This window comes from Muntiacus reevesi, chromosome 3 (assembly GCF_963930625.1).
Source record: "Muntiacus reevesi chromosome 3, mMunRee1.1, whole genome shotgun sequence".
Taxonomy (NCBI): domain Eukaryota; kingdom Metazoa; phylum Chordata; class Mammalia; order Artiodactyla; family Cervidae; genus Muntiacus; species Muntiacus reevesi.
Window position 1 is genome coordinate 98693144 of NC_089251.1, and position 14949 is coordinate 98708092.

Below are 14949 nucleotides of genomic sequence, written 5' to 3' on the forward strand. Positions count from 1 at the left end.
ACAGATAGCTAGTGGGAAGTTGATGTACGGCACCGGGCGCTCAGCTCAGCGCTCTGCGATGACCGAGAGGGGTGCGATTCAGGGTGGGTGGGAGGGAGGCTAAACAGGGCGAGGATATATGTATACGTATGGATGATTCACCTTGTTGTGAGGCAGAAACCAACACAACATTGTAAAGCAATTATCCTCCAATTAAAAATAAATTTTAAAAAATTAAATGGGACATTCATGGCCCACGTGTCTCGTGTTAGCCATGAAGATAGAACAGGAAATCCTCTTAAATGCTGACATCAAGATACCTTAAGTCTAGGGCTGGCTTTCTCCTGAACTAAACTAGTAATCCTACCCCTTTCACAAAAAAAGGGAGGTTCCCTCGGTGAACCCCAGTTGGTTCCTGGTAGTCACACATGCTCCCAAATAACTTGTAAACTATTAAAATAATTCTAGACTTTGATATCAAAACCTGAAGGAGAAAAAAACTAAAAAATGGGAAAAAAGAAAAAAACCTGCAGCAACATTTGCTGTAAGAGGGTTGTTGTCAGAAGGAGAAGCAGGTGAGGGGGAAGGAGAAGGTGGGAATGTTACTTCAAATTTGCTTGCCTAAATTGGGATATTTTGAAAGAAGGGAAAAGACGCAATAATTAAGCAATTATTTTTCCTATCACAACAAACAAAAACCTAACAGGGACACCTTGTAACAATATCTTTCTCGATTGTTTTTTATTTTTTTAATGGCAGAACAAATAATTATAGACCTATCTTGCTCATGAATGTAGACACCAAAATTCTAAAAAAGGTACTGGCAAATCCAGTGAGGTGCAAAAAGAATACATCGTGACTGTTAGGTTTATTCCAGTTATGCAACAAATGTTTAAGGATTAACACTCAAAAATCAATCAGTGTAATTCAGAAAAGGAGATTTATCATTCAATCTTCTCAATAGATAGTTAAACAAGGATGCCGACTGTCACCAGGTCAACATGATCCCAAAGGTCCTAACCAGTGAAATAAGGCAAGAACAAGATATAAAATGCTTAAAGTTTATCAGTAATGTTGCCATTATTCATAGGCAACATAATCATAAGTGTAGAAAAGCCAAAAGAATCTAAAATAAACTATTAGAATAGTCAATTTGGTAAAGTCAATAAATTCAGAGTCATTATACAAAAATTAACTACATTCCACTATACTTGTGTAATGTAATAAAGAATACATCTGAGACTTCCCTGGTGGTCCAGGGGTTAAGAACTTCCACTTCTACCAGGAGGCATGGGTTCAGTCCCTGATCAGGGAACTAAGATCCCACATGCTGCACAGTGCAGTCAAATATATATATATGTATATTTTTTGAAATTTTTAATGAAAAGAATATACCTGGTCTCTGATCCTGCTTCCTGTCAAAGAGCTTGGAAAACGCTTGGACTTGCTGAGTGACAGGAGTGTCTCTGTGCTGTTAATAAGATGACTCTAGGTGGGACCTAGAGGGAGACCTGAGATGGTCACCAGTTAAATACAAGAAGCTACACAAGGCCCTGCCTCCAGGGAAAGCCAATGACTGCACCAATCATGCTAAGGAAGTTCTGATGATAAAAACTCCAGATCTCAAAACTCAGGGGACGTCCCGGTTGGCAAAGCCACTGATGGACGGGGAGCGTGACACACCCCTGCTCGGGGGGAGAAGGCCTGGACCACTCTGTCCCTCAGTCAGAGCCCGTCCTAGGTACAGCCCTTAAAATAAAGCTGCAGTCCTGAGTGGAACACTTTTCTGAGTTCTGTGAGCCATTCTAGCAAATTCTCAAACCTGAGGGCAGTCATGAGAACCCCTGAATTTATAGCCAGTTGGCCAGACGTACACAGGTGTAGGGAACCCCACTTGAGGCTGGCATCTGAGGTGAAGGCAGTATGTGGAGGACTGCACCCTCACACGTGAGGGGACAGAGTCTATCTACTAACTCGTGGCTAGCACCTGAACTGACGTGCAGAACACCCTGGTTGAGAAAATCTGCAACAAACATTTGGAAAAAGAATTTTTTTAAATCACCGAATATCTAGCAATAAATCTAAGAAAAGCGTGAGACTTCTACACAGAAAATGACTATTATCATTGAAAGAAATTAAGAGAGTACAAACTAGGAATTTCCCTGGTGTTACAGTGGCTAAGACTCTGAGCTCCCAATGCAAGGCGTCTGAATTCAATCTCTGGTCAGGGAACTTGAGCCCACATGCTACAACTAAGATCCGGTGCAGCCAAACAAATAAATTTTTAAGTATAGATTTGAAAAAGCAGAGAGAGAGAGCATGTCCTAACACAGGGGTAACCATGTTTGGAGACTGGAAGATTCTTTACTATAAAGATGTCAATTCTTCAAGTTATGTATTAAAAAAAGAAAGATAGCGCTAAGTCGAGTCTGATTCTTGTGATCCCACAGACTGCAGTCCGCCAGGCTCCTCTGTCCATGGGATTCTCCAGGCAAGAATACTGGAGTGGGTTGCCATTTCCACCTCCAGGAGAATCTTCCCAACCCAAGGATTGAACCCAGGTCTCCCGCATAGCAGGCAGACAGACGCTTTACCGACTGAACTATGCAGGAAGTCAATGCAATTCCATACAATTCCCAGGCAAGAGGTTAAATCTTGAGGAACAACAAAGAACAAAGTGTTTAACATTAACAGATTCCAAAGTTCACTATAAAACTACTGCAATTGTGGCAATGCAGTACTGGAACAAAAAAACAATAAACAGACCAATGGAAGAGGATCCAGAGACAGACCCCACAGATACCATGTTTAGTGGAGAAACAAGAGGCTTTTCAATGAGTTCTACTGGAGTAGTTGTACATCCATAGGAATTAAAAAAAAAAATCTTAACCTGTGACACATAAAAAACAAATTCCAGAAGGATTAGAGATCTCTAAGGTAAACGACACCACTTCCAGAATACAACACAGGATTCCTCCTGGTTTTCATACAGGCAAAGAATCTTAATGCATTCATGTGTGCATGCTCAATCGTGTCTGACTCTTTGTGACCTCATGGATTGTAGCCTGCCAGGCTCCTCTGTCCAAGGGATTTCCCAGGCAAGAATACTGGAGTGGGTTGCCATTTCCACTCCAGGGGATCTTCCCGACCCAGGAATTGAACCTCTGAGTCTCCTGCTTTGGCAGGTGGATTCTTCACCGCTGCATAACCTGGGAAGCCCCAAAGAATCTTAAACAGGGAATCAAAAGCATTAGTCACCAAAATGGATGATAAGCAGCTGAAAAGGTGATCAACATTAGTCACTAGGGAACTCTATATTAAAATCACGAAGAAAAGAAAATTACAGTGATATACTACCACCCACCTACCTGACTGGTTAAATAACTTTTTTTTTTTAATGTAGAACAGACAGTATATTTTTTAGCCTGGGGTTATTGGGATATCCCAATCTTCTGGCCTCATTTTCAGAATCTACAATCTCACTAAGTAACACAGAACAGCAGTTGAGGGCTTGGCCCCGGGGAGGGGAGCAGTCTGGGGCAGTCACTTAGCTGTCACGTGGCTGAGAAAGAAAGATTTTTGTCCTCTCTGAGTCTCGGCTCCCCGTCTACAGCGCTTGGAGGGTTAACCCAGGATTCATGAAGGTACTTCCTTCTTCATGATCCCTGCTCCACCCTCTTCCAGACCTTGGGTCCCCTTCTTGTTCCTACTTTTCTATCACAGCCTCTTGCTTCCCTAACCGGGGCACCAAGGAGGATTGGCGACTGGCAGGTCCTGAGATGAACGACGAACCCACATGGGGTGCAGCCACGTTGTTTCCCTGGCCATCTCCCGAGGGCAGTGACCCCCACTCTCTCCTCCTGCAGTGAAGGTGCTGGCAATCAGGATAGTGGCAGGAATTTGCAGGGAAAAAAAAATATAAGTAAATGAGGCGCATTTCCTCAGTTTTAAATTACTCTTCTGGACTTTTCTTTGCCTTAAGCTCTGGCTCTGTTACCCTTAACATAACCGCTAGGGTCCAGATAAGATGTCATCTGAATTAAAAAGAGCCTGTAATTATATAACAGGCTCTTTTTGACCTCAATGTCTTCATAATTCCAAGAAAGGCACCACACCCAGACGGTGGGGCAGCTGCCAGTCAAGTTGGTACGTGAGAACCACCATGGCCCAAATGAGGGGCATCTTTTGGACAGCAATAACAGTAATGTTTAAGATAGCTGACCCTGTATGATGACACGGTGCCAGGCCCTGAGCTAAGCCCCGTGCGTGCCTCACCTCATTCCGTCCTCCCCCAAGCCTCTGGCTAGATGCTGTCATTAATGTGGGTGACCAAGTCACCAGCCACCACAGAGCCCAAAAGCCAGTCACTGTTTTGAGCCTTTAACAAAATAAACTCCACTACATAAGCTTTTGCTGCTTTTTAAACTCACTCTTGGGAAAGTTTGATGAGAGACAGATGTACATGAAAAGCAGGACTCCAGGTGACTTTGCGTATATGTGTACAGGCCTACGTGTGAGAGAGAGAGAGAGAGAGAGAGAGAGAGAGAGAGAGAGGAGCGCCTGCCTGGAGGGGAGGATAAATGTGCATGCCTGTCTGCCTGTGTAAAAGCAGTCTGTGTGTGTGTGCAAGTGAGCATGCCTGTGTGGGGGGGGTGTGTGACGACTGGGTAGGGGGATGTGCACATGTATGTGTGTGGGTGTGGGTATGGGGTTGAGTGTGTCAGTGTGTGGGTGACGGTATGGGGTTGTGTGTGTGAGTGTGCGGGTGTGGCTGTGGGAGGGGGGTTGTGAGTGGGTGGATGCGGATGTGTGCCATGTTGTGTGTGAGTGTGTGGGTATGGATATGTCTGGGTGTGGAGTGGGTGGGCGGGAGTTGTGTGTGTGAGTGTGTGGGTGTGGGTATGGGGTTGTGTGTGTGAGTGTGTGGGTGTGGGTATGGGGTTGTGTGTGTGAGTGTGGGTATGGGGTTGTGTGTGTGAGTGTGTGGGTGTGGGTATGGGGTTGTGTGTGTGAGTGTGTGGGTATGGATATCGGAGGGGGGTTGTGAGTGGGTGGATGCAGATGTGTGGCATGTTGTGTGTGAGTGGGTGGGTATGGGTGTGTCTGGGTGTGGAGAGGGTGGGTGTGGGTATGGGGTTGTGTGTGTGAGTGTGCGGGTATGGGTGTGTCTGGGTGTGGAGTGGGTATGGGGTTGTGTGTGTGAGTGTGCGGGTGTGGCTGTGGGAGGGTTGTTGAGTATGTGGGTACGGACGTGTGGGGGAGTGTGTGTGTGTTGTGGGGGTATGGATGTGTCTGGGTGTGTGAGTGAGCCTGCCCGGAGCGGTGACAATGTGGAGGGGGGGACCTTCCAACCAAGGCTCCTGGCTGCCTGCTGACCAGAGACCAGGTGTTCCTGAGAGCCCGGGGAAACCAGTCTTTCGAGCACCCTGCGCAGGCCACGGTAAATGGGCCCTGCCGCAGGGGAGGGCCCCTGGCTGCAAGCTCTGGGGAATGCTCCGGCAGTCACAGCTTTAACCCCCAACACAACAGGCTGGAGGCTGCACACCCCAGCCCTCTGGGCTCCCGTCAGCCACAGGGCTTTGGAAATCCTCCTAGAGGCTCCTCCAAAAACCCAGGGATAGAAAGGGATTTCATTTCTTATCAAAGGAGAAATCTGAAGAAGGGATCTAAACTCTGGTTCAAAGAGCAGAGCAGAAAACTATACACAGTGATTTCAATGTGGAAACACATAAGGACAGCTAATGGGAGAGGGTAGTGTTAGTCACTCAGTTGTGTCTGTCTCTTTGCAACCCCATGGACTGTAGACCGCCAGGCTCTTCTGTCCATGGGGTTCCCTAGGCAAGAATACTGGAGTGGGTTGCCATTCCCCTCTGCAGGGGTTCTTCCCTCCCGAGGGATCGAACCCAGGTCTCCTGCATTACAGACATATTCTTCACAACTGTGCCACATGGGGAGCCCAATGGAGAGAGCATGACAGTAAAAATGAAAATGATTTTGACCCTGTTGTTTTGTCATAAGACTTTTTAAACTTAGAAGAAAAAAACATTTAAGGGACTCCCCTGGTGGTTCAGAAGCTAAGACTTCACCTTCCAGTTCAGGGGGTGCAGGTTCAACCCCTGGCAGGGGAGCAAAGATCCCGCATGCCTCGAGGTCAAAAAAACAAAATATAAAACAGAAGCAATATTATTACAAATAAAGACTTTAAGAATGGCCCACATCCAAAAAAAAAGTCAACAATCATTAAAAACAATTTCTAATTTGTTACAAATTTATCACAATAGATCAAAATATCAAAAGTGGTTCCTTCTATCTACAAGATCACAGGCTTATAGATATTTTGTTTTGAATTCTGTGTGTTTTCAAAGGTTCTGATAATGATATACAGGTCTTTTTAATTAACATCAGTGAAAAGAAAATCACATAATCAATGGAACAGGAATAGACTATGTAGTCTAGAAGCTACGTAATCTAGAATCTAGAAATGAGCCAGGAGTCTGTGCTGTAGCCACAAAGCTTTGCACAACCGGACGTCCATCCTGAATCCTCAGGTGTGATGAGAGGACAAGACAAGCCGTCCCTCCCCACAGGGAGGGGCTGCAGTAACCAGGGGCTCTGCCAGAATCAGTCACCAAGTCAGCGACAGAAGGGCCGGTCCATCCTTCCGTTCTGGCACACTCCCCTGTTAAAGTGTTTGATAAACAGGCTTGCAGTCCCCGCCATCGAGGAGATGAGGCAAACGTCACCAGGCACCATTCCTTTCCCTCGAGGATGTCCCTGCTATTCAGGTACCCGGCTCGTCAGCCTGACAGCGCTACCGAGGGGGATATGGGCACACAACACTGGAACCTCCCTGCCCCTCTGGGAAGGCCGGAGAGCCAGCCACAACACACAGAAGCAGCTTTCTCCCAGGATGGCACCCAGAGCTGAGAAGCTCATTTCTCACCCCGTGATCTCATCCAAGTGCTCCCAGCACGTGAAAAGAGCCGTGTCTACTCTGCTTTGAAAAGCCAGCTGAAATGTCTGACTTCTACTGACAAGCCTCACTTCCTGAGAGTCTCCTGCCTCTTATCCACTACTGCGGACACAGGTCTGCGGCTTGGGGTTTGATGTCTGTGCACTGTCCGAGACCCCCTGTGCTGACCAGAGTGGTCCAGGAAAACTCTGGAGCTGGTCTTTTGAATTAGAAATACAAGACTTTTGACAAGTAAGGCCCTAAGCAGCTCTTACTAGGTCCTGGCTGTAAGGCAGCACGTTCCAGAACACACACAAGAGCTGTAGGAAGAGGTCTGTAAACAGAAGATGGCTCAAAGTGCTCTCAGCTCCAGCACCTCTGTGGAGGCTGTCAGTGGGCTGCACGATGCCAGCGAGGGGCAGAGGTGCCCACAAGCCTCACAGTGAAGAGAAGCAAGTGGCAGCCTGGCCAACGTCCTTTCAGCTGCCTGCTGGCATCTCCCTCACTCGCCCAGATACACTGGCCCCTGGAGAGGCTTCTGGAGGTCAAATCACCAGCTCGGATGGAGACTGCTTCTAGGTGACGCCATCCGAGTCCAGGTGCAGGACTGCCTGATCTCCACTCTGGAGGCTGCGCCATCCCACAGCTGGGCTCGCTTCAGCCAGGCGCCTCCATGCCTCACGCACGCTGCTCCATCTCAGCTGACTCCCAAACCGTTCAGCCTCATTCCAGCCTCACTCCCAAGCCCACGTGGCACCTGAGCTGCACACCCACGCGGGTGGACTGTGCCCTCCTGCTGCTCAGGGTGGTCTAGGACCAGTGAGCGCAGCATCGCCTGAGAGCCCGTCAGAAGGGCGGCCTCCCGGGCCGCACCCCAGCCCCGCCGAGTTCTGTTCGTGCCCCATCTGCACACGAACAGGAAGCCCAGGCGGGCACGGCACTCACTGACCCACCGGAGTCCTGGAGTCCCAGAAAGGGTCACCCCGCTATTCTTTGCCGCCGCCCCTCCCCGACCCTCACCACCCCAGCTCTGCTCCCTCCTCCGCCCGCTCCCCTTAAATGACAACAGCTTCAACCTGAATCCCAGGCAAAAACCTCACATGTTCACAAACACATCTCAGTCAGACTTCAACGTTTCTGAAATAATCACTGGGTCCTGTCCTTCTAACTTCAGAAGTTTCTGGAAGCCTAGGCCTTCCTGGGAGCCCCACAGTGCCTGCTGAAGTTTTGTTCACATGTCTGTCTCCCTAGTAGACCGCGACTTCTGTGAACAGGGCTGTGTTAGTCCTCTGCTTCCCAACAGCCAGCACACCGTCTGACACACAGGATTCCAAAAATTAGATGTTTGTTGAGCAAATGAAAGAACAAGCAGGCACAGGGAAACAAGATACTTTCAAGGTGTGCCAGATGGTAGGAACCAAAAGCAAAAATTATGCGGTGTTCTTTCCGGCCTTTATAAAGTTGTTTCAGGAATAAAATTAAGCCACTGGGGAAAATGTGATGTGGCATAGGAAATACTGGAGGAGTTTTTAACGAAATCATTTCTAGCTTTTTCCCTCCAATATATACCCCACTATCTATAAGGAGCAGTTTAGGTCTAAGGTTCCCTCAGGGGTCAGTGACCAAGCTGTAGAGTTTAAACCCAGCTCTTTCCAGGGGGCTAGGTGGTTATAAAGTGGGTGGGGAAAGATAAGATGACTAAAGAAGAGCTGAAAGTCTGGGAGGGGGAGGAATGAACCAGAGGGAGGGGCAGAGCAGAAGCTGGAGGGTAGGTTTCAATGAGGGGCGGGGCTTCCAAACCCTCTAGAGAACAGTTCATTCATTACTGTGCTTCCAGGGTCTTCGTAGGCATCTGTGGTGAAGGAAAGACACGGCCAGCCAGGAGTAGCCCAGGGAGGCTTTGTTTTCAGATTTCCAGCTGTGGCCAAACTCAACCACAACACCCGGTACTGCCAACATTCTAGGTGAGGTTCAAGTAGAAGGAGGACCAAGGTTCAAAACAGCAGGAGCCTCCCAGTGGCCTGACAGCTCCCACCAGCTAGCGGGTCTTACGGGCCCACAGCACCGGGCATCATGTCTCACAGGTTGTGCAGGGCTCAGCAGGCGCCTGGCAACAGCTGCCTTCTGTTGGGAGGCAGAAACAGCTGGGAAGCAGTCAGGCGGGCACACTTAGCCACTCAGTTGTGTTCAGCTCTTCACGACCCCATGGGCTATAGGCTCCTCTGTCCCAGTAAGAACACTGGAGCAGGAATACTGCCTTTTCCTCCTTCAGAGGATCTTCCCTACCCAGGAATCGGACCTGTGTCTTCTATGTCTCCTGAACTGGCAGGTGTATTCTTTACTGCTGAGCCACCTGGGAAGCCCGGGAAGCTGTCACCTCCCTGCTTCAGTCTCCAGGCAAAGCTCAGAGCCACAGGCTTGCAATGACTCTCTGCACCTGTCTCTAAGTGTGCAGAGCATATTCATGATTCTTGCTGGTGAGTGAAGTCATGTCAGCTCCTGATGCTCAAAGACTGCTTATTCACTGAGAAACTGAGGCACAGGGAAGGGGAACCAGGACCCCAAACTCTGCTTCTGAGGCCGTGACCCGAACCTCTAACACATGTGTCTCTGCAGGAGCTCCTCCTGGCTTTCCTGGCGCAGCTGGAAACGGTCAAGTCCCTGGATAACAGCACCGCACACCGATTTGTCTTTATCCCTTATCAGCTCCTCAAAATTCTAACACTTCTGGAATGGGGATAATTCTCAAATCTGGCAGGTCATTCGTTCCTTCAGGGACTTTTCAATCAAAGTCTTACTATGTACCAAGAACCACTTTTGGGCTTCCCTGGTGGCTCAGCGATAAAGACTGCCTATAATGCAGGGCACATGGGTTCAATCCCTGGGTTGGGAAGATCCCCTGGAGGAGGAAATAGCAAACCACTCCAATATTCTTGCCTAGGAAATCCCGTGGACAGAGGAGCCTGGTGGGCTACAGTCCGTGGAGTCGCAAGAGTCCAACGTGACTGAGAGACTAAAAAACAAGAACCATTCCAGGGGCAGGGATATATGGATGAACAAAACTTAGACCGTGCCCTTTGGAACAGTGGGAGGAGACAGACAATAAAAATGTAAACTCATAAATCACTTAGAAAGTGATAGAAGAAAAAGAAAAATGAGCACAGGGTGGGTCAGGTTAGATCAGGAAGGTCAGGGAGGGACCAGGAGTTACAGTTTTAAATAAGGGTGACAGGAAGGCCTCACGGAGAAGATGAAGCAGACACAAGGGAGGGGAGAGTGAGCCACAAAGTCTGGGGGAGAACATTCCAGCTTGGGGGAGCAGCCACCGCAAAGGCTCCAGGCTGGGAGTGTCCTCAAGGCCAGCAAGGCCGGCCTGGCTAGTGACAGAGCCACTCACTTGTTGCTCACTCATTGTTTAACAAACGTTTACTGTTCATTTCTTCGCCAGGCAAATGAGTGGAGAAAATGCTAACAAGGCATGATGCCAACCCTCAAGGAACTCACAATGCTGGTGGGTAAAGTGGAGATGAAATGACCTTAAAAGAGGATCACACCCACAGCAGAAAGACTCTGAAGAGATTCAGGACCCTCATCCAACCTGTAGGTGATGAAGGGTCCCCCAGAAAAGTCCCTTGGCTCAACTAGGTAGGCACCCTGGCTCAAATATCTGTGCTGCTGACAATGCTGGCTGTGTTAACCCAGCTTATGGGTTTTTCTTAGCTAAAAAAAAAAGGAAGCCTGGGACCTCCCTGGCAGTTCAGTGGCTAAGACTTCACACTCCCAATGCAGGGACCTGGGTTCGATGGACAGGGAACTAGATCCCACATGCTGCAATTAAAGATTTCACAGGCCGAAACTAGAAAGATCCCACGTGCCACAAATGATACCCAGAGCAACCAAATACATAAATATTTTTAAAATGAAATAAAAAAGAAGGCTTCTAAATACCGGATTTGTAAAGAAAAGGCAGTAAGTTGCAGGTGTACACTGAGCATTTGCCATGTCCAAGAGGGCCCTGGACTGAAAAGGAAGATGCCAGAGGGGAAGATGTGGGAGAGATCACACTCTGGATGTGGGAGAGAGCACAGCCACGAGTTAAAACTAGAAACCAAGAAGTGATGGTGTAATGCCCAGGGCCTCACAATGCAGCGAGCAAACTGTGCCTGTGGCCACGGAATTACCAGCAGCCCCTCCAGGCGTCAGCCTCAGGCTACAGGCTGGATGAGGAGGAGGGTCCAGGGGACTCAAGTGTGTATCTGCAGAGCCCCACTCAGCACAGCAATGCCCTCAGAGATGCTAGCTCTGTTTTCCCAGCTTCAGGAAGTGGTGGTACTTTTTTTAAAAAAAAAAAAAGATGAGCCCAAAGATGGCCCTGCTGAGATTCAGGAAGCTCTCACCCTGCTGATCAGGGGCTGGGAAGCCTGACCATACCAATCCATACGGGTTGGATCCAGATCCGGGCTGGACGATGCAAACGTGCTTGTCGGGTGTGTCACCAGCAAGTCCCAAAGACCATAGAGGTGGTTAAGGAGAAAGCCGCCCTGGTGAGTCCTAACCCTGCTCCTGACCAAGAAACATAGGAAAAGTCCTCCAGGCCTAGAGGCTGCAGGGTGGGGGTGGGGCTCAAATCCCCCCTGCTCTTCTGTTTGGACTTGATACCTGGGGTCAACAGATTCCTGGGTCTGCCCACACTGAAGCTCCCCCAGGGCTGTGCCATTACCACCAGCCCCTCTGCAGACCACCTTACAGGCTGTCTCCCACTCAGGCATATATAACTGGAGTTCTCCTCAGCTCTGATGCTGAGATTCAGTCTGTCAAACTGAAAAAGGGAAGGTACACAGTCCCCACCCTGGCTCTAACCCCAGCATCCCTGCCAGGCCAGCTCCTCCTTATCCTACTCTATCACCCACTGATCCAGCCAGTTGAGGCTTTCCAGAAATGAGCAACAACGGGCTGAGGTCTTGCCTCAGCCAGCAGGAGTCCCACCTGTGGGGAGTGAAGTAGAATTCTGGGGTTTAGGTGACCCCCCATTCCTTTATAAAGAGATCCCCTTCTAGTCTCCTCACTGCCTTTGGCAGAGGAGGGTTTTGCTCCCTAACTTGGCTTGTTTACTGTCACTCGGAGTGGCAGAGGCAGGAGGAAAGTTTTGCTAGAAGTAAAGAAATGGGTGTGTGCTCTGAGCACCGAGGCTGCTGAGTAAACCCTCCAAGTGTCTAACTACCAACAGCACGTGTGAGGGAAAAAACCAGGCCGACTGAAGATACCCAGCAGACCACAGGAGGGAAGCTTATGTGCGGCGCCTGAGAAAGATAGAATAACCAAAACTTAATCTGCTCGCTTCTACTGAACAGTCAAAAGCATTACTTCGCATTGCTCTTGGCAGAGAGCCAGTGACTGCCCTCCCAACTTGGCTTCCGTGGGCCAGGCGCTCCAGTGACACCATTCTCACTTGGCTCCAAAACCGTCCAGAGCTCCGAGCGCCCAGCAGACTGACTGCCCTGACTTTCAGGCTCTTCCCAAGGCCCTGGATGACTCAGTCTCTCCTCTACTGACCACTCATCAGCAGAGCCTGTACCCACAGGAATGGAACCACCTGCTGAACCAGAAGCACATCCCCTGCTCCCCAACTCAGCTTCTCTGCTCAAGGAATTCCCTCTGCCTCAAGTATCAAGTCTCCCCAGCTTTCAAGGATCTCCCCAAATGTTCCCTCCACTGTGAAGCTTTTCCGGGTCCCCCAGCCCTTTGCCCACCCGACCCCAGTAGGACGTGCTGGCTCCAGGACCATGCCCTAATCTCCAAGCCCCGGTGCTGGCCTCCCTGAAGGATGGCCTCACTCCATCCCGCTCCCACGTGGGCAAGACTGTCTTGCCCTGCTTGGATCCACCTGGGGCACAAGCACAGTTCCTGGCAGATGCCTAAGAACTGTTTCTGCTGGCCTGAGTGCCCATCTCTACAGAGGCATAGGACGTGCTGGGCAAATGGACAGGGTCACATGAATGAAGTGCTAAGATCAGTAGACACAGAACAGGTCCGGATACGCGAGGCACCGCACAGAGGGATGCGGGAGCCGCTCCCGGCAACTTACCCTTCTTGAACTCCTCCAGCATGGCATCCAGCTTGGTGTCGTGGAAGACAAAGTGCACCGGGTGGTTGTAGAAGCGGGTGATGGTCTTGAGCGGGGTGCAGTCATCGGGATCCACGAAGGCCAAGTCCTTGACGTAGAGAATATCGACGATGTTGGACTGCTCGTCTTCAAACACGGGGATGCGGGTGTAGCCACTCTCCATAATCTCCGACATGGTGTTAAAGTCCAGGATGGCATCGCTGCGGATCATGAAGCAGTCCTGCAGCTGGGTCATGATATCCTCCACCGTCTTGGTCCGAAGTTCCAGGGCCCCCTGGATCATGTTCAGCTCCTCTTTCACGAGGTCATTGTAGGGCTCGGTCACCTTCAACATCTCCATCAGCTTCTCCCGATTGTAAACGGTGCGGATCTCCTGACCCAGGAAGAAGTCCAGGAGTTTGCTGATGGGGTAACTGAGAGGGAAGGTGATCAGCATAAAGAATTTGGTGAGGATGATCGTGTTGGCACCCACGGCCAGCCCGTGTCGGGAGCACAGGGCCTGAGGCACGATCTCCCCGAAGATGACAATGCCGATGGTGGAGGAGGCCACGGCCACCAGGCCGGACCCGATGAGGTTGTCTAGAAGGATGGTGAGGGAGGTGTTGACCAGCACGTTCCCCAGCAGCAGGGAGCAGAGCAAGTAGTTGCCCTTGCGACGGATGGGCTCGATCTTGCGGGCATAGCGCCGCTCTTTCTGAGTGCCACAGTTCTGCACGATGCGCAGCTCCATGGGGTCCAGGGCCATCAGCCCCAGATTGAGGCCAGAAAATATGCCCGACAGCCCCAGCAGCACCATAATGATGAGGACGTGCAGCCAGAGGGGCAGGAGCCTCCCAGCCTCCTCCACCATGAGGAGCAGCGAATCCTTGTCCGTCCACCTCTGCCAGGGCCTGTCCACGCCCGCCCGGGTGCACAGCGCATACAGTTTCGTGTTCTCACTCCTCCGGAGGAACTTAGTGAGCACCACCAGCATCCCCGACGTGTCCCCGCGGCTCACGTTGACCAGCTTCTGGACGACCAGGTCCTTGGTGAGCTCGGGGCACTCGGTGGAGTTGTGGAAGGTCTCGGCGTTGTCCACCTCAGTGAAGGAGATCAGGTTGCTGGAGAAGGAGTTCAGCCCCTGGCCGTACAGCCTCAGGTTCACCGTGCTGCCCTCGGACACGGAGATGATGCCATCCGTGTTTATCTCACACGATTTGCTGCAGCTCGTCAGCCTCATGCCCAGAATCGCGCTCCGCTGGGGGCCGCCCTGGCCGCGGACCCCCGGCGCCCACAGCAGCACCAGCAGCACCAGCGCCGCCAGGAGGAGGCGCCCTCGGGCCGGCCCACCACCCGGGCGCCCGCCCCCGCCCACCGGCGCCATGTTGCCCCGGCTCGGCCGCCGCCGCTCCCCGCGCTGCGCCGCGCAACTCTGCCCGCGCCGCCGCTCCTGCTGCTCCGCCGCCGCCGAGCCAACTGTCCCGGCCGCGGGCCTGACGTCAGGTCAGCGCCCCATCTGCCCCGCCCCGCGACCCACGCCTCTTATTTGCATGGGAGGCTCCGCCCCCTGGCGCGCGGCTCGGGCGCCCTCCCTTAAGGAAGTCCGGCGTTTAAGGTGGCGTGGTTCGAGAGCGCCGGAGCAGCGGGCGGCTATTCGCCCCACCCTCCTCCTCGCAAGCTTTTCCGCCTTCTTGGCGGGTCCTGCTCTCCTCCGCGCCGACCTGCTCTGCCTATCGCACTGTTGCCCTTCTGCAGCCTATCCTGGCCTCGCTTGCTGGGCTCCTTCCCCTTCCCCAAAAAAGCTGCAACGGAGGCGGTGACTCTTCTCTGTAAGAAGCTCCGAAGCAGCACCACGTGGTGCTCGGGCCAGAAAATTGCTTTTCCTGCTTTGAAAAAAGAAAAGGAGAACCCGAGA

The 14949-nt window shown here is 51.1% G+C and overlaps 1 protein-coding gene across 2 annotated transcripts in view; it reads right to left on the bottom strand.

Annotated features, from left to right (window-relative positions):
• CNNM4 (cyclin and CBS domain divalent metal cation transport mediator 4) overlaps positions 1 to 14495 on the bottom strand; it is a 36920-nt gene extending 22425 nt beyond the window's left edge. For both annotated transcript variants that reach the window (XM_065929779.1, XM_065929780.1), the window contains exon 1: positions 13017 to 14495. In XM_065929779.1, coding sequence (XP_065785851.1) covers positions 13017 to 14418 — 1402 coding nt within the window. In that variant the 5' untranslated portion in view covers positions 14419 to 14495. The remainder of the gene's footprint in view (positions 1 to 13016) is intronic.
• Between the last annotated feature and the right edge of the window lie 454 nt (positions 14496 to 14949).